At 54.4% G+C, this 25,159-nt stretch overlaps 1 protein-coding gene across 5 annotated transcripts in view; it reads left to right on the top strand.

Moving 5' to 3' along the window:
- The window catches only part of BEAN1 (brain expressed associated with NEDD4 1), a 34,827-nt gene extending 13,215 nt beyond the window's left edge, over positions 1-21,612 (top strand). For 3 of the 5 annotated variants that reach the window (XM_072731750.1, XM_026011424.2, XM_072731751.1), the window contains exons 3-5: positions 11,588-11,845; positions 18,293-18,443; positions 19,398-21,612. In XM_072731750.1, coding sequence (XP_072587851.1) covers positions 11,588-11,845; positions 18,293-18,443; positions 19,398-19,737 — 749 coding nt within the window. In that variant the 3' untranslated portion in view covers positions 19,738-21,612. The remainder of the gene's footprint in view (positions 1-11,587; positions 11,846-18,292; positions 18,444-19,397) is intronic. The other 2 variants (XM_072731752.1, XM_026011425.2) reach the window with 1 other exon arrangement.
- The last annotated feature ends 3,547 nt before the right edge of the window (positions 21,613-25,159 follow it).

Below are 25,159 nucleotides of genomic sequence, written 5' to 3'. Positions count from 1 at the left end.
GAAATAGTCCTACCAGCCTTCAGTTTCACGTTCAGATTTAACGTGCTCCACGCGGAGAATCTACGTTGGTGCCAGACACTGAGAAGATCCTCTAAAGGAGCTTGAAAGTCCCGTCCTTTGACCACCTCCTCCCTACCCAGCTTAGGACTACCCCATCTTCAGTGATAGAGCAGCGAGAGAGAGACACATGGGGACTCTGGAGGCAAATTTGGGGTTCGGACCAGATACTACTGTTTTCTGTTCTGCTCATTGTAACAGTTACCTCTGCAGAGACTGACTTATCAACAGAAGGAAAGACTTGAGGGCAAGGAACGCAAATGATGGGCCACGCTCACCATTTACCACTACTGTGCCCAGAGCAGACATGGTCAGTCAGTTGCAGCACTCTTTCCTCCTGAGGCTCGATGCAATCTCAGGCTCTCTGCAACACAGACAAGCACCACCCCATGATCACTGGCCTGTGACATGAAACCCTTGTTCATTCCCCGCTGTGGCCTGACTTCAGAAGGACCAAGGGACTAGAAAAAGTAACATCAGCTAGACATTTCTCTCTGAGCCTCAGTTTTCTCATCTGTAAAATGGGAGCCAATAAAAGGTTTCACCTCAGAGTGCCTTTAAGGCCTTATAATCATCTCTTCACATGATTTCCTTAAAGCAGCCCTACAAGAGAAGGGTCAGTGTGCCCATTCTACCCATGAACAAGCTGAGCCTCACAGACACGGAGAAACTAGTCTAGGTGACACAGTAAGAAAAAGGCAGGGCCAGGGATATACCCCAGGTGAGGCTTTCCAGGGCTCAATTTTAGCTAAAACCACAGATGGCCAAAAGGACAACGGTGGAGTCAAGTCAACTACTTCATCCCCACCCCTTGGATGGAGAACCCATTCTACAGCAGGTCTTCATGGCCCCACGAATGTCCTGGCTGCACGTCCTCAGAGTTCTCTGGTCTAGCAGAGTCTGACCATAGCGAGTGCTCAGCATCTGAAAGCTAATCTTAATTTTTTTTAAGCTAATCTTAATTTTATGCACATTTTATATTAGAGTCCCTGGAAGGAAGGTTTACACTTCAGCTCGGACACCTGATGTGGTCATACTACAGGCATACCTCACGTTTTGAAAGTTTGGGTTACGCCACTTCACTTTTACAGAAGACCTAGATTAGTACCTCTTTTCCCTAATCAAAAGAAATCGGAAGACAATTTTGCTTTCACAAAAAGTAAAGACCGTTCAACGTTTGTTTCTAAACAAGCCATTATAGAGGCCGTGCACACCCCAGGCAGCAACAGTGGCCTTACCAAGCTCCTTCCCCAAAACCACACGTAGCAGCAGCTCCACATCCAACCACCAGAGCTTTGGACTGGGTCTGAGAGCATCTGTGCCTTATCTCAATTAACTTTGCGCATCCATTAGCAAGTTGTATCCTAAGGTATCAGAAAAGCCTAAGGTATCAGAAAAGTTGTATCCTAAGGTATCAGAAAAGGTTATGTTTCTGGGGTCTGGGAATGCTAGAACTTTTTTCCAAATAAATTACTGATAACTGCTTCTTCACTTGACACCATTTTGTCTTATGAAAGGTTTCATGGGAACGAACGCTCTACTTTCAGATAGCGGGGGTATCTTGTGATGGCAGCAGTACCCCCAGCTTTTGCAGAGCACTCCTGGCTGGCAGCGTTCTTGCATTTCACTGCCCACCCCACCTGGCATTGAGCTTCCTGGGTGATGTCATCCAGCCTCGTGGCATCGAGCAGCACCCATATACTGACAGCCCCCAAACTTATACCTCCAGCTCCAGACTCCTATGTCCAACTGTCTGCCCCACTCACACGTATCTCCACTCAGATGTCCACTCAGGGTCTCTAGAACATCTCAGATGTCCTGCCCATCATCTTCCCCATCTCACTAAATGACAGCTCAGTCCTTCCTTGGGCTCAGGCGCCGAACTTTGTCAGTTTTTACTGCTCTCCATCTCATCCACTGCTGACTCCATTTAATGGTTTCACCTTCCAGTCTGACTCCATCCTGCCCTCTGGACGAAGATACCACTGGCATCACTTGAACCACTGTCCAGCCTCTTCTGCCACAACCAGGGAGTGTGGGAAAAGGAAAAATTGAGAAACTGAGCCCAGGGTTGGTGGAGGGTAAAATGGTTTCTGTATCTAGAAATCTTGCCAAGGAAAGCATGATCCTCAGAGTTGTCACCTGTGGCATCCCAAAGCCAAGAGCACTGAGAGGAGAGGGAATGGGTTTTCCTGCAAGCAGGAAGGTGTAAGGACATTGCCATTTCTCTGCCAAGAGCTACCCTAGATTAGCTACCCCGAAACTCAGCTGTGCCTGCACCTGGAATTGTGCCCAGGGTGACTGGGGAAAAGTGATTGTCCTCTGTGATGTCACTGCAGAAGTGGGCAGGCCTGGTTGCTTTCCAGAGAGAAGAGAGAGGCCCCAAGAGAGACAAGTCGCATGCCCAGGGACCCGCCACAGGAGGAGACAGGATTCAAAAGCAGGGCTTCTGGATCTAAGCCCAGGGCACTGGCCACAAAGACCCCTCTGCGAGCTCGAGTACACTTCACCTCCCAGAGTCCCCTCTATTTGCTTCTGTCCTGCATCGGCCCCCTAGCAGTCGGCTTCTAGGGGCTGCTCCCTCTGCCTACCCGACCACCCCTGGACTCCATGTCTGCAGGTGATCTCTAGGCCTTGCGAGAGACCATCATCCCGAGCTCTTCTCTGCCCATACCGCAGGCTCTTCAGCCCCTAGGCAGGGAGACAAATAATTAGACCTCTAATCCTCACTGTTAGTGCAATAAAAACAGCAGGAATAAAATTTTATAAACGTAAAAGCCAAAGTGGGCCCCTCTTAAGTTGGACAGCAGCCGTATTAAAGAGTTTTTGTCTATTTTTGAACTCTCAGATTTTCGGCTCAATGCAAGGTGAAGGGTTGCTCATGAGATAATGAAAACTTTTTGCAAAAGCCTCCTTTATTCAAGATAGAAAGTTACGTCCAACATTTAAAAATGTGACAGTGGTCCTAGCAGTTTCAGGACTGTTAGTACAGGACACGTGTGGCCATGGCACGAGCGGCGTGTCCCCGCCACTCCCTAAGCAATGGGAACCGCAGCCCCCCCCCCGCCCCCCTCAGGAGGGAGCAGGATGATCAATGACACCTGCGAGAGAGCAGCGCACCGGCGCGTCCTCCAAGCGTAAAATCCAATTATCTAAAACAACATGACTATCAAATTCTCAGACACTATGTAATTTATAACAGGATTTGTATATTCAGGGACCTGTGGCGTGTTCTTTGAATTCTTTTAAAATATAAATTATACTGAGTATTAAATAAAAACACTGAACTAAAGAGCGTAGCCACAGTCGGGGCGGAGGTTCGGGCTCTGGTTTAACCAACGTTTACCCGCCGTTTCGATCTCAATTCCTGCTCAGCGCGGGCACAGCCTGCATCTCTCCCGCAGGAGGCTTTATCTGTTCGTGCACAGGAACGAGAGGCCCAGCTCTACGCCGTTGTCTTATTACAAGAGCCACGGGCCTGGCAAGCTGACAAACACGTGTAAAAGGAGAAAGGTGCGAACAGTGTTTTCCCCTTTGTTTAGCACTGGCTTTGAGAGCGGAAAGCAAAAAAAAAAAAAAAAAACAGCTTATCAAAACAGAACGAGGGTCTAAGTTTGACTCAGTAACCAAGGACGGTAGTTGTGCGGCAGGAACCATTGCAGGATGGAGGTAGAAAGGGACACTGATGTTGAAATGTAGGTAATCAGAGGCACCAAAGGCTCTGGTCATGTGAGTCATCATCAAAAGACAGGCCGGGTAAATATCGCACATTTCCTGTCAGCTGCTGCTAAGACTTGCATTTTTCGAACTGAAAAGGAATCCTGCAGGGCTTTTTACTTATCACTTGTTTGAAGAAAGGCTGTTTGAGGTCCCTTCACTGAACATGAGGCCTAGGTTGCAAAATTAGGTTTCCTGTATCATCGCAGGACGTATTACACTCTGCTAATCCTGTTTGACATTGAACTGTTGTAACTGATGCTGTCACTACTCTCTTGGGTCCAGGGCAAAGAACATATCCATTAGAGGGAAATAACTGATTGTGAGCAGGTGGATGGCCCCCCCCCACCCCGCCCAAAGATAAGAAGGACCCTTTTGTGTCTTGAGAATCTCTTAACCACTTCCAGGCACCTGTACAGACAGGAACCTCCATGGGAAGCAGTCTCCAATGTCCTGGGGCAGGTTGCAAATGATGCATTTATTTGGAAAGTCCTCAAAACCTTCCGCTTGCTCCAGCCATGGCCTTGACCCTGTTCACGTCTCAATCCTGTGGAGTTCTTTGGCTCCCTGCCCACCCTGAAGCCCAAACTCCTACCAAAGATCTTTATTTTAATATAGTCAAACTTAACAATTTTTTTATGGTTAGTATTTTCATATCTGTTTAAGAAACCCAAGGTCATGAAGACATTCTCCAGTGTTTTCCCTCTTGAAGCTTTATCGATTTACCTTTCACCTTCAGATCTATGTCTAGGGGATATTTTTAAGATTTTAAGGTTTCATTGTCATCTATTGAGCACACACTGTGTGCTAGGCATCTTGCAAGGCAGTGTGCTTTGAGTAGTTCATAGCAGATATTGCTGTTTCCATTTTATAGATGAAGTGATAGAGTTCAGAGGGGCGAACTGCTCAGAGGGCGCTGCCTGCAAGAAGCAGGGCCAGGCTTTGAACCCAGCACCGTCTGTCTTACCTAGCCAGAGCCTAGGACAAGATGTGCTGGTGGAGGAGCTCTAGGCTTCCCTCAGCAAAAGTGGCTAAAGAGTGACCCTTCTCAGAATACTGGTGAATAAATAGGCTGGTTTTGCTCCAAAGGCCACTAAGGGCTGCAAAGCCATCTTGGGGGTTCAGAGGATATTAAAAAAGGCTTTTCCCAAACATCCCATAATGTTCTTAGGACTCCATGTCCCGTGAACCACATGCGGAGAAACTATTCCGAAGCTCCATGGCTCAGTGTGATGTTAACCATCAGTTAAGATCACCAGGATTTATCATGGCCAAGAGGTCTCTGGCTTTGCCTATTCTACTGGCTTTTCTCATCCTACTTACTAAAGTGACATATTAATAGATATCCTGGTCTTAAACCATTCTTGCTTTCCTAGAGTAAGCCTAGAATTATTCCTAGAATAATCCCGTCTACTTCTGGGATATTATTTTTTAATGCACTGTTGCCCTGGTGCTGGTTTCCCAGATGCCCTCATAAATTCTGAGAGCTGAGGGAACGTCTGTGGAGCAGGGGACAATGTCCCATCACCTCTAACATTTTTCCAGAATCAGAACCCACAATAGCAAAAAGCCAAAGCAAAACTCGAGGAAGGTAATGTAGTATGTGGCCCAAGTACACAGCTCCAGCCTGACCAGGTTGTGGGGGGATAGCTGAGGTTATGCAGCATTCATAATTTAACATTTTATATATCAATTATTTATGAACTTCCTGGAAAGTCCATGTTGTAGTAAATGGTCATTTTTCCAAGCCGTGAATTTGAGTCTCATAATGCAGGTTGGGATGTGGGAGCTAATCCCCCTAGCTGATGGGTGGGCCAAGCCAGCCCCCCAGCATCTGCTTCCCATCACAATTACATGATTTCCTACTCATCCAGCATGACAGTGACTCAGCTGGTCTTATAAAAACCTGTGTGTGTTCTTCGTGGAAAATAGCCTTAGAGCCAACTTTAGGTGTTGACAAAAGAGGAGAGAAAATGAGGAGGTTGAGGCCAGTGATGATTCTAGTAAGAAAATGAGAGTTTGGTGCAGGTTCAAGTGGAAAGTCTACTTCTGTCATGGCTTTGCTTCTTTAATGCGAGTCAGTTCACCATTTGCTCTGTAGATATAGGGAAAAGTGGTTTGTGACACTGTTATGGTGTATTTACCAGCCAATAAATAAATAATCCATCAAACCAGAGATAAAACCTTAGCGAATGACAAGACCGTAAACTTACGGAATTTAGATATGCAGAAGTGATAGTACATCTGAGTTAATTTTGGTGAATTTATTTAAGTGGCATCTTAATAGTGGAATAAATCACTTTCATCTTATATTTATGGAATCATGAAAGGCCTGTGGGTAGTCACTTATGTTTTCCAGTCATATTTTAGTGTAGTGGTTGAGAATCTTCTACAGGCAGGGAAGCGCTCTCCTATGAAGACTAATCTGTAATACGGATGGAAGCAGAGCTGAGCAGTGGGCCCCATAAAGTCCCAAGCTTCTCCTCTAAGCCCTGGGGCACCTTGTGGGACCTCTTGCTTCCCACAGTTTGAGAGGCTCATTTTAGTCTGATTCATGTCATGTTCCCAGTGTCTAGCACATGTCCCAGCATGGAATAGGCTCTTAGTGAGTATGGGTGGGTGGATGGGTGGATGGATGGGTGGATGGATGGATGGATGGACGGACGGATGGATGATTGAATATATGGGTGGATGCTTGAATATGCAGATTGGTGGATGATTGAGATTGGGTGCTGAGTAGATGCCTGTGTAGACAAATACATGGGCAGGTGGATGATTGGCTGGCTGAGTGAATTTATAGAAGATTGATAGTAGATTCCAATCCTCCTTTCCACTATAATCTACCCCACTTATATTGCCACAAATGACCAAGTAAAAGGTTTCAGGACCTTGACATTACATTAGCTGACTTCTTGTAGAGATGCCTCCCCATTGTAAGAAGAATCCTGAACACCAAGTAGCCTTCCCCTCACCTCCATAAGCCCAGAGTTCTGCTGCCATCAAGGTGACATCCTACAGCCTCACCCCAGGAGCATCTCCTCCTTTCCTGAGTTCTGCTGGGACCTCACCCCCTCTGGGCTGCTTCCTCCCTCCTCTGATGCTCTTCTCTGACCTGTCCTCCAAGGCCCAGCCCCACTGTGTGGATGTCCCTGACCCACCCCCAGCACTCTGACATCTCTCCATCACAGATGCCTGGCAACCAGAAGATGGGTACCAGTAAGTGGGCTGAAGGGCTAACCTCAAAAGCAAAGGAGGAGACCCAGAAACACCCAAGCAAGTGAACCCACCCTGCCATGTCCCCCACCCCAGCCCCTCTGCACACCCCTGCCAGGAGGCTGGGACCAGATACCAGCAAGCGGAGGGAAGAAGGTGCCAGAATCCTCTTCCCCATATTCCCTCCAATGACCTCACAGCCTCATCCTGGCGGTCTCAGCAGTGCAGGGAGAAGTGCAGTGCTGAGGACAGACTTGCCAGGGAAGTGGACCTGTGACAAATGTCTTCAGACTTTTCTGTGACAAGAGCCATCTGTCAGATTTGAGTCGTTGGCCCCCCCTTTCCCCTCTAGCCAGCGTCTCCGAGGGAGAGGACTAAAGGTCTAAAGATGTTGGCTCAGCACCTCCAGTGTCTTCATGTCCTTCCCTTGTCAGTGCTCCTCGGGTGGCTTCAGGCTGCCAAGACTGCTTCCCTGTACCCAGAGGGACCATAGAGCTGCCTGCACACTACACCCAGCAACGACTTGGTAGTGATCATCTGCCTCAGTTTCCCTGACCTGCATGTTTCCCAGACTGGAGCCAGCCCTGACCATGTCCCCCTGGCATGCAACTGGATCTTGTCACCTCCCCTCACACCCACTGCGTTCACCTGGCTTCTCCCCCTCCCCATTCCTCTCAGACCCATTCACCCATCTTGGAGGGAGGAATGTTCAAGAAAAGTATCTCTTTAGACAAACTGCCAGCAGTTCCAGAGAAGGCAGGGGGATGCCAAAGGACACACGGTGAGTGAGTGACAGACCCAGCTCTCCTGCCTCCACCCCTGCCACATCCTGCTCTCTGCCCCTGCTCTGTGCCCTATTTGATGAATTATCAGACAGTCCTGGGTTCAAATCCCAGATCTGCCACAAAACTGGGGCAAATCTTCAGCCACCAAGATCCAGCATCCTCACCTAGAAATGAGGATGGCAATGGCATCTGCATGGAGAAAAAGCAAGCCCCTGACCCCTCCCCACATGCAGGCCTGGGTCACGTAAAACCTTCTGACTCAGTTGTGGCTCCCAGTCCCAGCCCTGGACCAGAAGTCTGGAGGCAAAGACTCAGTGGTGACGCATGGACCGGGGTACCAGCCCAGAACCAATGGGGGGGGGACCTTGGGACCCTATCTGCCAAGTAGGGAAGCATTTAGCCTGCCTCTGAGGCCTGCCCAGAGCACATCAAATCAGAGAGGCAAAGAAACTCTCTGCAGTGGCCTTATGCCTATCAGATGCATTCACCTGAGCCTTGCTCCATACTCAGCTCTGCATAGTGTGGGGCTGCAGGCCTCAGCCTCCTCCCCCATCTCCATGCTCATGTGGGCAGCGGCCTCCTTCCTGGTCTCCCACTTCCCATCCTGCCCCCCATTCTGCAGTCACAGGGCTCCCCTAAAACACTCTGACCACACTCCTTCTCCCATGTCTCCTCTGTGCCCTTGAGATGGACAGTCTCTTAATGTGATGTTCAAGACCCCTTGTGGTCTGGCCACTGCCAGCCCCTCCGATCTCAGCCTCCACCTCTCTCTCTCTCTCTCTCTCTCTCTCTCTCTCTCAAGATTTATTTATGATAGACAGAGAGAGAGAGAGAGAGAGGCAGGCTCCACGCCAGGAGCCCGATGTGGGACTTGATCCTGGGACTCCAGGATTGTGCCCTGGGCCAAAGGCAGGCGCTAAACCACTGAGCCACCCAGGGATCCCCTAGCCTCCACCTCTCTCATGAGTCCTCAAATCATGATCCCTCACTGGGAGCCCCAAGGTTCTCCTTTGGTGGCATTTGCCAGACTGATTTACTGTCAACCTGGAGCCGACCCCAGACCCAGACTCCTCGGTTGATACCTGATTTGCTCCCCTAGACGGCAGCAGCTCTTTCATTCCGACAACCTGCCGGTGCTTGTAAATGCCTGCGAATCCCGTGTGTGGGCTGCATGGCGGGGCGGGAGGTCCTGCGTGTGGGCTGGATGGTGGGGTGAGTGACCGGCCGAACGAAATGCCAGTGGGTGAGAAGGATGGAGAGCAGCTCACCCCGTGGCCCACCCCCACGTACCCAAGCACACAGAACGACCAATCCCCAACTTCCCTTCTTGGGATTCAAATGGCTCCTGAGCTTCCTTTCCATGCTGGCCATGCCCGAGGCACTGAAGAAACCCAGTGACAAGAGGTGCTTATAAACGGTGTAGGCCGACCTGGGCTGGTAGGTGCTCAGTGAGAGCTACCTTATTCGTCACATTGTTCCTCTGTGGAGAGATTGCCCCGGGCCCCTCCCCACGGTCCCAGGCACATCCCTGGAAGAGATGCAGAGATAGAAGATACACAGAGGAGGGGTCCCCTCCACCAGCCCTGGGCCGATTGCACCTCCTCTTGCCACCATCTGTCTCTTCCCGACACACACACCGGCTCCTTCTCTGGAATCCTGGCGTCTTATCAGCAATGTTCAGCTGCTGATATGCCTTCACCCTGCATAAGCTGTAGGTCAGGGCCTGCTTTGATTACAATAAAGCGATCCAGAAGAAGCCAAGCATCGTTTTAGAGATAGGAACGTTTTAATTTACCAAGATCCAAAAAAACATGAGCTCTCCAAGCCTGGTGCCGGGTAGTCACAGAAAGAAACCTTGGCTAAGAGCATGGGCCTTACGCTGCCCACTGACCCAGGTCCCTCTCTGTGGGCTACGTGCCCTGGGGTGAATTACTTAACTGTCTGGGACTCAGTTTCTCTACCTGTTACATTGGGGATCAATTTCCTCTTGACCGTGGGCACCCTTGTGGAAGATCCTTGGGAAGAAATTCCAGAATAGAGGCAAAGCTTGCTTTATCCTCTGTCCGTGCCGCAGCTGGCGTGGGGACAGGGAGACGGGGGTGGGAAGGAGGGCTGTCATCATGTTATTTCTCCACAGTCACGTATATCTCGTTGATAAAATGGGCCCTGCACTAAGAAACTGGAAGAGTTTCCTTCACAATTTAAGGCAGCACCTACCTCTGCCGGTCGTGGTGGCTGGAAGATTAATTTCTCAACCAGCCACGCGGGTGGACTCTGGCACCAACTGCTCCATGTGCAGGCACGGGTGATGCCGTCTCTGCGCCCAGCGGGTAGTGAGACTGGCACTGCCGGGGCAGGAGGGCCAGGCGCTCATCTGACGGCAGCACGGACTCCCCATGCCCCTACCTTCTCCTGAGAGCTGACGTCCCTGGCACCCGCAGCCCTGCCCTGGGCTTCCGAGGTGAGAGGCCACATGGTGAGGGGCGAGAGGATGACGTCGGGTGACAGCTGGCTAGCCTGGACTTCACTGGAGACAATCTGGTAGCAGCGTGACTGGGGCTCAGCTCCAGGCCAAGCCAGGGCCCCTGGCCACGGGCTCCAGCGTGGTAGCACAGGGCACTGTGGTCACACTGGATGAGTGGGGCCCCAAGTGCCACCTCCCGACCAGGTGGAGGGCTGTTGGAAAGGACACCTCCTGCACCGAGTAGGAGCGAGGACCGTTGTCACTTAGTAAGGTCTGCCGCCGGCCTCGATTGAGGAAAACGTGGCAGGCATGGCCTGCGTCCACGGCTAGAGGACTCAAGTCCTCCTAAATTGAGGTCAGAGTAGACAATGTAAATGGATCTTTCCGGCCTGAGGGAAAGACAAAAATAGAGAGCTTCACCTCGCCACCTTTCAGCTGTGGGTCTTGAAGAAAAATGGAGAAGTTTAGCTCAGGGTAATAGCTGACAGGCAAGGGAATAAAAACAAGCAGCAGTCACAACCAGTCCAAGGGAGACCGAAAGCCAGTTCTGAGCCTCACCACAGGTGGGGTCCGGAGGGCTCCAGCTCTTACTGTCGCTTTGTCGGTCCCTACCTCCAGCGTGTCAGCTTTTGCTCCCGGCATCCGAGGTGCACGAGGGTTTATAATTGTTAAAACTTCCTCATTGCCCCTTTCTTCATTGTAAAACATCCCTCTTCTCTCCGATGCCATTTTTTTGTTTTAAAGTCTACTTTGTCTAACATTAGTGTAGCCGCTCCGGGAAGCCTTCTCTGATCTGATCTGACCCCCTGACACATCTGGGGCAGTGACCGCCTGACTTCCCCGGAACCCCTTGCGTGGGAGGCCAGTGCTGGAGGCCAACGGAGTTGGTCCTCATTCGGTGACCCCACTCCCGTCCATCACCTGCCATTTTCCAAACTCTTGGTCAAGTTGTGCTGACCTTCCAACCTCAGGCTTGGTGGAGTAGAGTCTCTGTCTGGTACCGAGTCTGGGGATCAAGCCTCAGCTCTGCCACTGGTTTGCTGTGTGATCTTGGGCAGGTCTGTTGCCCTCTGTGAGTCCCTCTCTTCCTGTCTGTGGGTTAGTTGAGCTCTCAGGCCGGAGGCTGGAGAGGAGACGGGGGAGGTCAACCCCCACTCGCAGAGGTTCCTGCAGGCGTATCCCTACTGCTCCCTTCCTCGCTGGAGCAAGCAGCCAGGACATGGTCCATGCAGCTGACCTCAGACTATCTTCCATTTGTTCAGGCACAAATAATTCACAGAGCAGCAGGGCTGGAGGAGGACGTGTCATAGGATCTCGGCCTCAATTCAGTGTCCTTTCTCTCTGTTCGCAGTAGCTCGGTACAACCGAACCAGCTATTTCTACCCCACGTTCTCAGAAAGCTCGGAGCACAGCCACCTGCTTGTGTCTCCTGTGTTGGTGGCAAGTGCTGTCATAGGTGTGGTCATCATCCTCTCCTGCATCACCATCATCGTAGGCAGTATCCGCAGGGACCGGCAGGCCCGGCTCCAGCGTCACCGCCACCGCCACCGCCGCCACCATCACCACCATCGCCACCGCCGCCGCCACCGAGAGTACGAACAAGGATATGGTGAGTTGCCATCCGCCCCGGGCCCGGCCTCCTGTGTGATTGTCACTATAACCCAGCCCTGTCGTGGGTGGGCCAGGTAGTCAGGAAGGTATCCCGGAAGTGGGGTCAGGAGGAGATCGGAGGCACTCTCCAGAACATTCTCAGGGGCCTGAGAGGTGTAGTAGTCTGCCAAGGGTGATGCTGAAGGTCAAAGGGAGGCTACAGTGCTATTCCCCAGCCTCGGCCAGTGTTGGTCAAGGAGGATGAGGAGATGGAGAGGTGAGGGGACAGGGTGGGACATGGAGCAGTGGCTGAAGGGAAAGATGGATGCGTGGATGGGATGGGAGATGGTGGACAGAAGGACACATGAAGAGAGGATGAGTGACTGGTGGGGAGGGTGCGTAGATACAGGTGTGGATTGGGTAGATGTGTGAGTACATGGATGGGTGGGCTGGGTGGGTGGATGGGAGGAAAGGTGCATAGACAGGAGGGTAGTGGGGTGGCTAGGTGGGGGGTGAGATGGGCATACGAGTAAGTGGATGGATGAGTGACGGCATGAATGACGAGTGAATGAATCTATCCCCAGACAGCCTGCAAAGTGCACACAGACCGACGTGAGAGTTTCCCAATTAGTGCAATTACCCTAACGCAGAGTTGGTGGCTAATTCCTGGGCCAAGCAGTCCCGGAAGTGCCCATCCGGCCAGAAGGCCTGAACTTCTTAGAGTGCAGCCGCCTGACTCTGTCTTACACCTGGAAAGGACCAGTTACCTGAAAGCAGCAAGAAGGAGCTCGAGTCATTCAACCCTCAGAGCCTGCCCTGAGGCCTGACAGGGGCCTCTGCCTGGGTTGGGGGGTCTGCCCAGAGGCCACCATCCCACTGCAGGTGAAGCCGTCTGGAGGCTCCGGAACCATGGCAGCAGCTGAGAATCTGTCCTCCTCCGGGACAGGCAGAGCTTGAGAGGAAAAAAGAAAAGAAAAATTTAAAACCTGGTTGGGTGCGATCTCCTCCCGCCTGGACCCTGGAAGGCCTGAAAGCCACAGCCCAGCACGGCCTGACCATCCAGCAGCTTTGTGCCACCCCCTCCCCTCTTCCCACGTGGAGTTAACTGCTTGGGGAAGGGGCCACGTTTTAGCAATAGGGACACCCGCAGGTGGGGACCCGAAACACGTGGGAATTGGGCCGCAGGAGCTCCCTGCGTGCCGGCCACTTTTCATGCACAACCTCGTTTAATCCTTACAGTGGTCCTCTTTATTACCTTCTCGGTTTACAGATAAGGCAGTTGAGGTTGGGGGTTGAGGCTGCTGTGACAAATGCACCCTAAATTGAGTGGCTTGTATGCAAGAGATATTTAGTCCTCCGTCCTGGAGGCTGAAGGTGCCCAAGGTCAAGGCACCTGCCGATTTGGTGTCTGGTGAGGGCTCGCGTGCTTCTCGCCATGTCCTCACACAGTAGGAGGGACGAGCTAGCTCTCAGGGTCTCTTTCATGAGGGCACTGCTCCCCATGAGGAGGGCTCCACCCTCCTAACCTAATCATCTCCCAAAGGCCCCACCTCGTAATAGCGCCTTGGGGGTTCAGATTTCAACATATGAATTGGGGAGGGGGGCACAAACACTCAGACCATAGCAGGGTGCTTAAGTAACCTACCTAGGGTCACCCAAGCAGGGGGACCCCAGATTTGAGCCCAGGTCACCCCATCCGGATTCCTGTAGGCTACCCACTGCACAGCATTGCCTTGGAGGGCCCGGTGGTCACACCCCTGAGGGAAGCTGAAGGTGTGGGGGAGACAGCAGCAGGGGCACCCCATGGGCTCAGGGTCCCATCTGGCAGACGCACTTAAGACCTAGGCGGCCCTGCAGACCCAGATGTCGTTCCTCTGTCAATGCTATTGGGAGAAGAGAAGAGCAGGAAGCTGGCCTCTGAACAAGACCCAGAGAGACATCAGCATGGCGGGGGACACATGGCTACAATGGAAGAAAAGTGCAGCAGGTTAGGGGTTCGCCCTCACTGCCCAACAATGGAAACTAAAGAGAAGCCACAGCATGAATAAGGCAGCTGCTGAAGTTCAGCCAGCCCCAGTCCCCAGGAGCCAAGGAGTCCCCCAAGAAGACAAGCCAGGAGCACCCCAGACCAGGCCTGGCTTGTTTCTAAGCTGCTTCATCAGCCTGACCCTTAAGGATTGCAAGGCTCCGCCCAGCATGGCCCACCCCCAACAAGGAGCCAGGGCCCCCTCTCACCCTCCCCCTTGCTAGCAGGGTGCTGCTGGTCAAGCCCAGGACGACAGCGTGCCTGCCTCCCATGGCCCAACTCTTGCCCGCCCCCCCCAGGTTGTCCCCAAGCACCTCCTTCACGCTCCTCCCCACCTCCACACCTCTGCACATGCTCTTCCTAGGCCAGAACGCTATTCCCCGTACTTCCCCAACTGACAAAAGCCTACTTGTCCTTCCAGGCCCAGCTCAAGTGCCACTTTCTTTTGGGAGCTGCTCTGGCCAGTCAGGGTTGCATGGCCCTTCCCTGTACTTCCTTGACACTTATCCACACCCCTACCAATGGCCCTGTCATGGGGCGTCTGGGTTGCATCAGGGAAAGCAGGGCACAGCTGTGTGTAGCTCTCACCCGGCCGAGCCCACAGCCCAGCACAGGATCTCACCCAGAGAAGATGCTCCCGGGTGGAGGAAGGAACCACCGCATTTCCTCCTCACCTCGAGAGCTGTGTTAGCTTATGTTACTTATTTATTTTTTATATATATATATTCTTGAAGTAATCTCTGTGCCCAGTGTGGGCTCAAACTCAATCTCAAGATTGAGAATTGCATGTTCCACCAACCGGGCCTGCCAGGTGGCGCCCCTAGCCCATTTTAAAGACTGGGAAGCCGAAGCACCCACTTGAATGGCCTGCAAGTTCCCGCCTGGGCCGGTAGGGAGAGCTTGAGAGAGGGCCCACGGGAAATCCCAAGCTGAAGTCTGAGAGAGCGACCTTGGCCTTAAGGAGAGAGACGAGCCTGCTCAAGGTGCCACATGGGCAAGGCCCTGGCCCTGATCTCTGGAGTAGGCGGGGTGACAGCAGGTCACAGCCAGGCCAAGTCTGGCGTCTGGCCTTTGCTGCCCCATGCTGACCAGCCGTTGCCCTGTAGCCCTGTCACCGCGGGCACCCATTTGTGGGGTTCCCACTTCCCTGCCCCACTTCTGTTCTCAGCTCTTGCTTTGGCGCCTCTGTGGGGACTCATTGGGGAGCCCAGAGGCACCGACACCCTCCACAGCGTCCTCCGGCCTCCTGGAGGGTGCGCAGGGGGCCAGGAGCCTTGGAAGGGTGCCGGGGAGGAGAAGGGAAGCACACTGTGCATGCCGGGAGAACGCAGCAGAGCGCTGACAGGCACCCGCTATTGGCCCTGGGGACCCTTCTGTTCTCCAGACACCCCCTTCCCCTGGCTCCAGTGACTGAGGCCCTCCTGGTCTCTCTCCCACCTCTCTGCTGGCTCCTTCTCAGACTTTCTTACTGATTCCTGGTCTCCGAGGAGAGGAATATCGAGGTCCCTCAGAGCCCAGCCCTTGGCCCCGGGTCCTCTCTCTACACCCACCCCCTGCTCCATCTCAGCCACCTGCCAGCTTTGGGCTCCACTCATCATCCTCTGCCAGGGATCCCCCAGCATCTCTCCTTGGTCTCACAGGCCCTCCTCAGAGCCAGGGGATCCAAATGGCCTTCGTCTTCCACATTTTACGACACAACCTGGGGAACGTTGTCCAACCGCTGTGTACGTCAAGTGGGCCACCTATGCAATGGGTACCCCGGGGGCCACCCCTGCAAGTCACTGTGAGGACTAAATTAGCATGGCACCTGGCTTCTGAGCGCATGCTCAATACATGTTAACTCTTTCCATTCTTTCTCCCCTGAGAAAACCTGAGCCAGGGCCACTTCAGTGACACTGGCCACCGCCACTTGCCAGCCACCCAATCTGGCACCTGCAAGGCACTCTCCACAAGGCGACCCAAGTGACTGAACTGTGAACACTTCCATCCTCTGCTCGGCACCCCCTCAGTGGCTCCCCATGACCCTCAGGACAAAGTTGGCCCTTCTCTGCTTGCCCACAGAGCCCTTCTGCAGTCTAGCCAGGCACAGAGAGAGGAGCCAATAAATGGTTGAGAATGAATGGATGGATGAATGAATGAATGAATGAATGAAACTTTGTTTCTATAAGATAGAGAAATCTTCAGCTTTAGGAGGCAGATCTGGTCTCCTGTCACTTGCTGGGGTTTAGGGTAAGTGGCCCCACCCCTCAGTTTCTCTGTCTGAGAGCAGGACGTGGCCACAGTGCCTCTCACGGCCCTGAGGGTGAGTGTGATCACCAGGCTAGAGGTAAGTGCCCATGGATGCCAATTCCTGCTCCCCACTCCCAGGCTTGTCAAGGGGTGTTAACCTCAGATTTGGGTTAAATAATGAGCTAGTGTTTCTCAATTTTGGTAAAGAAGGGGGGAGGGAGACCTCATCCCCATGAGGTGGCTAGAGGGCCTTCTGGAAGCCTAGACCATCAGGGTCTGTACTGACACAGAAGTATGGAGAGGAGAGGGATAAGAAAGAAATGTGGGGAGTTGAAATGAGGGGCAGGGGAGCCTTTCCAGCTGTTCCTTGGAGCTCTGTCTGGGCTGAGCTGGGTCATCTCAGGACTGGGGCCCGAGCTAGGTGAATGCCTCAGTTTCCCTAAGCTGCTCAGCCTCTGGGAAGCCCAAGGAAAGCAGCCCAAGGAGAGAGGAAAGAGGCAGTGTGGCCTGGCTCCATCAGCTCGAAGGCATGCCTACCAGGGCCACCCACCCCGTCCAGGAAACGGCCTTAGCTCTCCCAAGGTCTAGACAAGCCACAGCCTCCTGCAAGGTGGACGGGACCCTTCCTGGCACTGGAGCGCAGAGGCCCACGTTCCACTTCTGTCCTCACCCCGTTTCGTGCTTCCTTCTTTCCCAAGTTTCTTCCTCAAATTCTTCCAGAAAGTCTCCCCTTCAGCTGGTGCCCTAAAGGGAAACAAATCTCATTTCAGCTCCTTTTATAGCATGCTTTATTGGGTACCTTTTTCCTAGGAGAAAGGTAATATGTGTTCACCGTGGAGAACCTTTAAAATACAGAAAATATAAAGAAGAAAATAAGGGTCACAATCCCGTCATCTAGACAGAGCCACTGTTAACGTGTTTGGAATATTTTCTTCTGAGAGCTTTCTCGATGTGCACAGATTATACCCACTGAAGAAAAATCCAGATTTTTCTTCTCACTGTGTATCAGGAGCTGGAAAAAGAGATTAAGGGAGTGGAGAGAGCAGGCTGTACAGTTACACCGAAGCCTCAGCTTGTAGAATGTAGCATGGGGCGCAGCGTGCGCTGACCTGAGGCCGCGAGCCCACTCCGCTGTGAGTCCTGATCTCTGAGGACTCTCAGACTCTCTGGGGACCCCACTGGCTGGGGAGACCTCATGGCTCAGCCCATCTTTGCGGCTCCCACTGTCCCGTAGCCACTATTAGAACTGTCAGCAGCTGGGAGGTGCAGAGCTCACAGGGTGAGGAGCCAGGATATCCAGCTGCCCTCTGGTCCTACCAATAACTTGTTTGTGTGGCGTCTGGCAAGGCCCTGACCCTCCCTCTTGATTCACACTTGTAGAATAAAGAGATTCTGTTCTATCAGCACCTCCTCAGCAGTGTTACTAGATCTAAGAAAAGAAGACTCTGGTCAAATGCTGCATAAGCACAGTCAAATGTATTTCTCAGGTGCAGGACTTTTCAGAGCCTTTGATGGGCTAGTATACGGTAAACAATCAAAAGAGAAGAGAATACAGTATTTGGAGTCACCAGAATTCACAGAAGTGAATTTTCTCCTGCGATAACTAAGGGAATAATGTGTGGTTGGGTACAGAGAGTAGGAGGGCCTGACCCCAAGACCTCTGCCGCCCTCATTCCCTGACTCCCCAGCTTTCATGCCCCAGGCCTTCCCCACGGTTTCAAAGCTTCCTTTTCGCACCACACTCTTCTTTCTAATCTCCTTCCTTGGCTCAAGCTGTTCTGTGTCTGTTGCCCGGCCTGTCCCTCTTCTCTTGGTTAATTCCTAGATAAGACTCCGCTTTAGGAGCCCCTCCTCCAGGAAGCCCTCCTTGACTTCCAGGCTAGGTCAGCTCATCGGTGTTCCCCCAGGACCAGTGCTGCCTCTATCAAATCTCATGACACACTGCTCCGTACCGGGCTGTCCCCAGGACGGGCTGCTCACCACCCTGGGAGCTCCACCTGGGCAGAGCCAGCTCTGCTTTCTCTCAGACCCCCAGGCCCAGCACAGCCTGGGTGCTTACATTCTAGGGCTATCTCTGAGAGAATGACAGGCAGCGTGCTTGGTGAGCTGCCAGGCGGTGAGTTGGAGAAGAGACTCGGGGGCCTTGGGTGGACGTGTAAGGACCTCCCTGTTTCTGGCCTAATGCCCAGGCTGAATGTCGTTCCCCTGCAGTGTCCGATGGGTACACGTACAGCCACCCGAGCCACAGGATACGCTATACCTGCAGCCCTGTCGAGGACTGGTCCCCACCGTTGGAGCTCAGTTCTGATGGGGACATGGATGCCACAGTGCTTCGAGAGCTGTACCCAGACTCTCCACCAGGGTAAGGAGGCTGCATGGGGGAGGAGGGCATGAGAGGGAGGGGCACTGGGTGTGAATCCCCCCCCCCCCCGTGGGAAATAGCACTCCCATCCCCAAATTACACCAAATGGTGTAAATGCAAAATATCTCTGGGTGTGGAAGCAAGTAGGTCCTAGTGAAGCAGAGCATGACACAACAGATGTCACTAAAGAAGGAAGAGAAGAGCTCAGGTCCTTCATGCTGGGACCAAGGGGTGGAGCAGGGGGTCCAGGCCCCAGCTCCTTCGTATGCACCCCCAAAACCCAAATCACATCCATTGGGTCAGGGATCACTGTGACCAAACTGTTCTCATGTCCATCAGGTGGCCCTGTCCCATTAGAGAATTCTTCTCTGGGGGCCATTTGGGTTTCCCCTGCCACCCTCAGGCAGATCGTCCATGGGATAGCACTTGAAAAAAGAAGAAAAGCCTCCATCACTTCCTCCCCGCAGGAGACTCTCTGGCCTCACTAACAGCCATACCCCCATCACCTTTTACCACCCCCCACCCGCCCCGGGGCAGTGGGTGCTCTTTTGTCCTTCAGCTATGGATTTCAGAGGAGCCTGAGGTTCTCCTTCTTAAAACTGGAAGGTAGACTTGGGTGACTTGAGATCAAGGAGTGTCAGCCTAAGGTTACTGCCACTAGCGCCACCCACACTGAGTGCCAGCCGGGGAGATGCTCTAAGCTCAGTGACTTGCTCACCAGGGTCACATGGAACACAGGCTGAGTCAGGACCAGAATCCAGTCTCAGGGGCTCCGGGGTGCCTTTCCTGGGGGGAGTCGAGGGGTTTCATTAGAGCCAGCATGCCAGAGGTCTGGCTTGGTCCACACCAGGGCAGCTGTCACTGTAGACAGGCTCCCAGCCCTTGGGGAAAGACCTCTATGCCCACCCTAAGGCCAGGTCCCACAGAGCCCTGAAGGACCCTCTTCTCTTGTAGCTATGAGGAGTGCATGGGACCAGGGGCCACTCAGCTGTACATCCCGACCGATGCCCCACCGCCCTACTCGCTGACCGACTCCTACCCCGTGCTGGATGGTGCCATGAGTGTGGGCAGCGGCCCCAGCCCCGGCCGATACCAGCAGGCACAGAGGATCCTGGGCTTTGGTGGCCTCCGCACCGTCTCCATGGATACCCTGCCCCCTTATGAGGCTGTGTGTGGGGTCAACCCCGCATCAGGTCTGCTGCCCCTGCCTGGACCAGAACCAGGGCTAAGGAGCTCCCAGGGCTCACCCACCCCAACCCGGGCGCTGGCCTCTGGTCCAGAGAGGATTCTGTGAGAGATGCAGCCAGCCAGGTCCTGCCGGTCCCTCGGGCTGAGCCACAAGGGCGTGCACACACACATGCACACACACATACACACGGGCTCACAAGGGCATGCACACACACACGAACAGACACGTACACGCACGCGGATGTGCACATGCAGCACTCTCACATGCACACATGTATACACAGTTTGTACACACACACACACACATGCAGATATGCACACACACCACTCGCCCCCCACACACACATATACAATCTGTACACACACATCCAGATATGCACCACACATGTACAGACATGTGAATACACACAGGCCCCCCGACATCCACACAAACCCATCTGCTAAGGTTTCATTAAAAATGAAGCTTTCTTGACCTCCCGTCTCCTCCCCAGCCTGTTGATAATGCCTCTGCAGACAATGCTGGGAGAAGACAGGTGGAGAGGGACAAGGGCTTGCTCCTTCCTCTCCCTGGCCTGTTTGCCTCTGCCTTCACCTGGCAGGCTGTGCCCAAACTCTGATTCTGCCTCCCGAAACTGCTCGACCATCCCAGGTCAGCCGCCTGCCCCTCCCACCCCAGGGCGGCGTGCCCTCCTGGCTGGTGGGACAGGCTTCAGTGAGGTCCAGCTACACACTGTACCTCTCCCTCAATTCCAGGGCAGCCACAACATCACCACTCTGCCACTTATGGGGTGAGGGACACGAGTCTGGGGGCTCAGGCCCTCACCACCCACCCTGCCCCTTCCCTAACCCAGTGCCCCCAGCCTCGTGGTGCTGGCGGAGTTATTTTGGAGGCCCCCACCCCACGCGACAGGTGATACGCAGGGTCCTTGGTGGGCACGCGATGGTGGTGGTGGTGGGTTAAAGCTGTCCCCATATCAGCCCAACCACTGCCCAGGGCTGAGGGTCTTCAAAGAAGAGAAGGGTGGCCTGGGCACAGCCCTGAAGCAGAGAAGTGGCCCCTTGCTAAGTGTGTGCCCAGCTGACCATCATGGCCCGAGTTTGGGCTGTCCTCCACGGTGGCAGCTCCTAGTTGGGAATTGTGAGCTGATGTGTTCTGGCCCTGCCCTCCAGGGTATTTGCGGAAATGAAGGGGAAGTGGGCCCCCCTAAATACTAGCATGCCACCACGAGAGGCTGTATCTGGGCCTCACTGCCAAGGGCACCCCAGAGAGAGATATATAGGTTTGCCTGCTTCTAGAGTGGCCCACAAATCCCAACAATTTCCATCAGAGACCATGCAAGTAACAGAGCTGATTTCTGAAGACCCAGCCTGCCAGAGGGTGGCAGCCGAATATCTTTGTGGAGTGTCCCGCCAGCATTGCCAGCGGCAGGAAGTGGAGTCCTCGTCCACCCTGCCTCCCCCGCCCGCACCTATCCTCTTCTCCCCATTTCCATTTCTCTATTGAAGGGCTAAGACATTTCAGTAATCCCTTTCTTGAGAAGGAGGGTGACAAGGATGGCAATCGTGAATTTTATTTTCTGTAGAATTAGGATTTCTTCTGGTGCAGAACTGAAAGAAATCCGTCCAGAGGTCCTGTGGCATCCTGGAGCACCCGACTCCGCCAGGAAAGGGACTTTGTTTACAAGCAGTTCTGTCCGCCTCTGTGGTGTACTGTTTTCTAGGCAAAAAATATCTGTCTGTTGTACTGTATAGCCTTTAAATGCACTCCAGGGATGAGACTCTTAAGAAATGCATCCTGCTTCTGCAACCCCAGAGAGTACTAGGGGGGACAAAAGATAAAAATCCCTAAGTACTCATCAGTGTTTGAGGGATGGAGCTAACAGCTTTCCTTGTTCCTGGATTAAGCGCTAAATAAGCAACAATGTATCTTTTCTGTGTTCAAAATAAGTATATCGTATCAATAAAAATGTTGCAAAGCGAACATTCTCGGTGCCTGGGTTCCCTTCCTCGGTCGCCCTGCACCCCGAGAGCGGGTGGGATCCCAGAAAAGCGCCCCCCCCCCCCGCCGCGCATCGGCCCAAGCCCACAGCGCCCCCTGCCGGCGGCCGCTGCCGGTGCTCCAGGTGCGCACCTGCGTCTGCGGCCGGCCCGGGCTCGAGCTGGTCCTGCACCCGCGATTCCGCTCCCCGGCGTCCTCCTGCCCCTCGGCCAGCTCCCCGCCCGCCGCACACGAACCGACCTCTCCTGTTGTCCACGCCGCGCTGCGCGGCCGGCGGCCTCTGGTCTGGAGCCAGCGCAGCAGCCCTGGCCGCAAGGTGGGCAAGCTGCGGCCCGCTGCACCCGAAGCACACCAACAGGCGGTTGCAACAGCACCTGGACCCCACCACCCCCGCCCCGGCCCAGGAGGCTGCTGCCTTGGCGGTCCCTGCCTCCCGCCCACCACACCCTGCGTGCACCCAGGGTGCCCCATGCAAGGTCCAGGTGCTCGCTCCTACAGGGAGCCCGGCCTCCTCTCCGTGCCAGGGCCGGAGGCGTGGGGCCGAGGAGCACAGCCCAGGAGGCGGCGCTCAGCCCGGGGGCTCAGATGAGCCCCGAGATGGGAGGTGACAACTGTCGGCATGCTGGGAACCGGAGTGCTTAGGACAGGGACAGGACGAGGTGCCAAGGGTTGATGCAGGAGATGAGTCGGCGAGTGCCACGGGGTGTGGGCAATGAAACGAGGAAGGCAAGGGAGCCAGTTCAGGGCTTGAGGGTCCACAGGTCCCCCTCCGGGAGGGTGGCAAACGGGGTGGATTACTCACACCGGCTCCCAGACTCCCCAGGGCCATCATTCGAGGCTGCCTCTGGAGAACGTCACTCCTGCCTCTCGTGCAGCCCAGAGCCCCTCTAGGCATGCGCAGCACGTCCCGGTCCGGCCAGGGCGTCCCCGACAGGGCACCCCGCACAGAGCATCTCCAACAGGGCATCCCTGACAGGGCACCCCACACAGGGCACCCCGCACAGGGCACCCCACCCAGGACACCCCACACAGGGCATCTCCAACAGGGCATCCCCGACAGGGCACCCCGCCCAGGACACTCCGCACAGGGCACTGCGGCCAGGGCACCCCGGCCACGTGCGCCGCTGCCGTGACCCGCAGCCCAGAGGAGGGCCACCCTGGGACAGCCGTGGGCTCGCGATGACTGAGCCCCCCTGCATGCGGGGTCCCTCACAGCCCAGGGGTCCTGACTCCCCACCTACGGTCGGGCACAGCCTGCTCAGCTCGGGTGGCTTTGGTGCGACCCGCCAGCGCACACCCGGCTCCGCGCAGGGCCCCCCACGCCCACTGCAAGGCCACCGCCCCTACTGAGGTGTCACCGCTGGGGGCCCAGCTGACGACCGGCGGGCGGTATGAGGCGGAAGGGCGGCAGCTGCACCCCCTGAGGATGACTCCTCTGCCCGGGGCCACTCTGCTGGCCTCCGGTGAGTCCTCAGGAGGACTCCCAACAGGGACCAGTTACCTGGGTCGGGCAGGTATTTCCGTGCGGGGATGGGGGTGGGGGCACAGCCATGCCCCCAGGGTGGCAGCCCAGCTGTGCCGCTCGGCATCTCCTGGGGGATCCCAGGGCCCCAGCCCTAGCTCTCAGACTCCTCACCAGCGCCCTGAGCCCTGGGGTCCTGGGAAGCTCTGAGGCCCATTAGCATCCCGATGACTCAATTACGAGAGATGGAAACCCAACTCGAACCTTCTTCAGCAAGAAAGGATATTTATTGACTCATGTAACTGAATTGTCCAAGCAAGAATTCTGACTCCAGGCTTGGCTGGATCCAGGAGGTCCGGGAACATAGGCCAGAGTATTGCCTCTCTTGGCCCTGCTGCCCACCATTGGGTGGCAGCCCATTCATTCATTGTCCCCCAGGAGTGACAGCTGTGGGTGCTCCAAGCCTATTTCAGCGGGCCCATGACCCGGCCCCAAGGCCTATATCACTGCTGGGCTCTGACAGCTCATCCTCTTCCCAGCCCTTCCCTCCCGGGACTGTCTCTGTGTGTTTGAACCATCGCTGGCAGATGTCCCAGGACAGGACTCAAGCTGGTTCTTCTCTGAGTGGGGAACCCTGGGGGTGGGGGCTTGTGGGGTGGACAACGGGCAATTATGATGGCAACAAATTCCTCTCTCTCTGTCACGGCCTTGAGGAGCCTAGACTCAGAGTTCTAGACTTGGGGTCCCTGACCGGACAGCACCCACAGCTGTACTCCCTGAGGCCTCTGCGGCTTTGTGGGGTACTTGGGAGCCTTTGGGCAGCAGGGACAGCTGCGAGGGAAGGCTAGGAGCAAGGCCCCCAGATGCATGGCTGTCCCTGCTTCTATCTTCAGCTCACTGTGACTTTGAGCTGGCTCTTTTCCTTCTCTGGACTTCAGGACCCCAACCCCACCCCCACACCCCATAGCTCTTGCATATCTCCAGTGCTCCCTTCCTCACCTCTTCCTGCCCCCTGTATTGTCATCAAAGTTAGTCGCCCTGGCAGGCAGAGAAAGGTTCTCACTAAGCCAGTCACTCCCCCAAGGGCCCGGACAGCGAGGGTGCAAATAACACCAAATCTGACAGTTTCAAGAGGCCCCAGAGGTCCAGTGGGGAGGAAACTGGTCCTGGAAAAGCTGAGCTGACCCCAGCGCAAAAGGAATGATTCCAGGCACCTGCCCAGGCACTATGCCACCGTGCTCTTGGGCCACCCAGGGGAGAGACAGTCCACGGGCACAGGGACATAATGGGGGTCCCAAGAGCTGAGAAACAAGGTGTACAGGATGAGTGAAGTGGTTACATCAGTAAGTAACTAAAAGCAATAGAAGAATCATATGTGGGATGGGAGGTGGGGGTGGAGACTAACTTGCAAGAACCAAATTGTTAAACTTTGGCTATTAGTAGGGGAAAAAAATGCAGGCCATTCCAGCCCTCTCTTCAGGGAGCAAATCTGCCTGGGGCCAAGGACAGAGACAGAGATAGAGATAGAGAGACAAAGAGACCACGAGAATTAAGGCCCTTCTGTTTTAGACGCACATACACCGCCCAGCACCACCTTCCTTGGCCTGGCGCCTGTCTCTTCGGCACAGCTCAGTGGCCTAGGACTCTGCAGGCCCCCTCCCCCGAGTCTGCCACTCCCACTCAGTGCTCTTATAAATCTTTGGCATCAAGGGAAAAGCATGGCCTGGGGTCTCGGATAGTTCTGGCCTGGTAAACCGAACAACGGCCTCCAAAGATGCCCAGGTCCGAATTCCCAGAACCCGTGACTACGGTAGCTTCCATGGCAAAGACACTTTGCAGGCATGATGAAGGACCCTGAAAGGAGGCCGTGAACCTGGGTCACCCAGGTGGACCCAATATGATCACCAGGGTCCTCACCAGAGAGAGGCCACAGAGTCAAAGTAAGAGAAAATGTAACGAATTGAAGTGGCAGGAAGAGAGAACTGAGAGGTTTACACCTGCTCCACTCCAGGGCAGCCTTGGGAGGAGAGTTGTCACCCCCAGGGATCCAGTTTCAAGTAGTTCTCC

Source organism: Vulpes vulpes, chromosome 12 (assembly GCF_048418805.1).
Source record: "Vulpes vulpes isolate BD-2025 chromosome 12, VulVul3, whole genome shotgun sequence".
Lineage (NCBI taxonomy): Eukaryota > Metazoa > Chordata > Mammalia > Carnivora > Canidae > Vulpes > Vulpes vulpes.
Note: the sequence above shows the minus strand (reverse complement) of the source record. Positions and strands in the feature narration are given on the sequence as shown.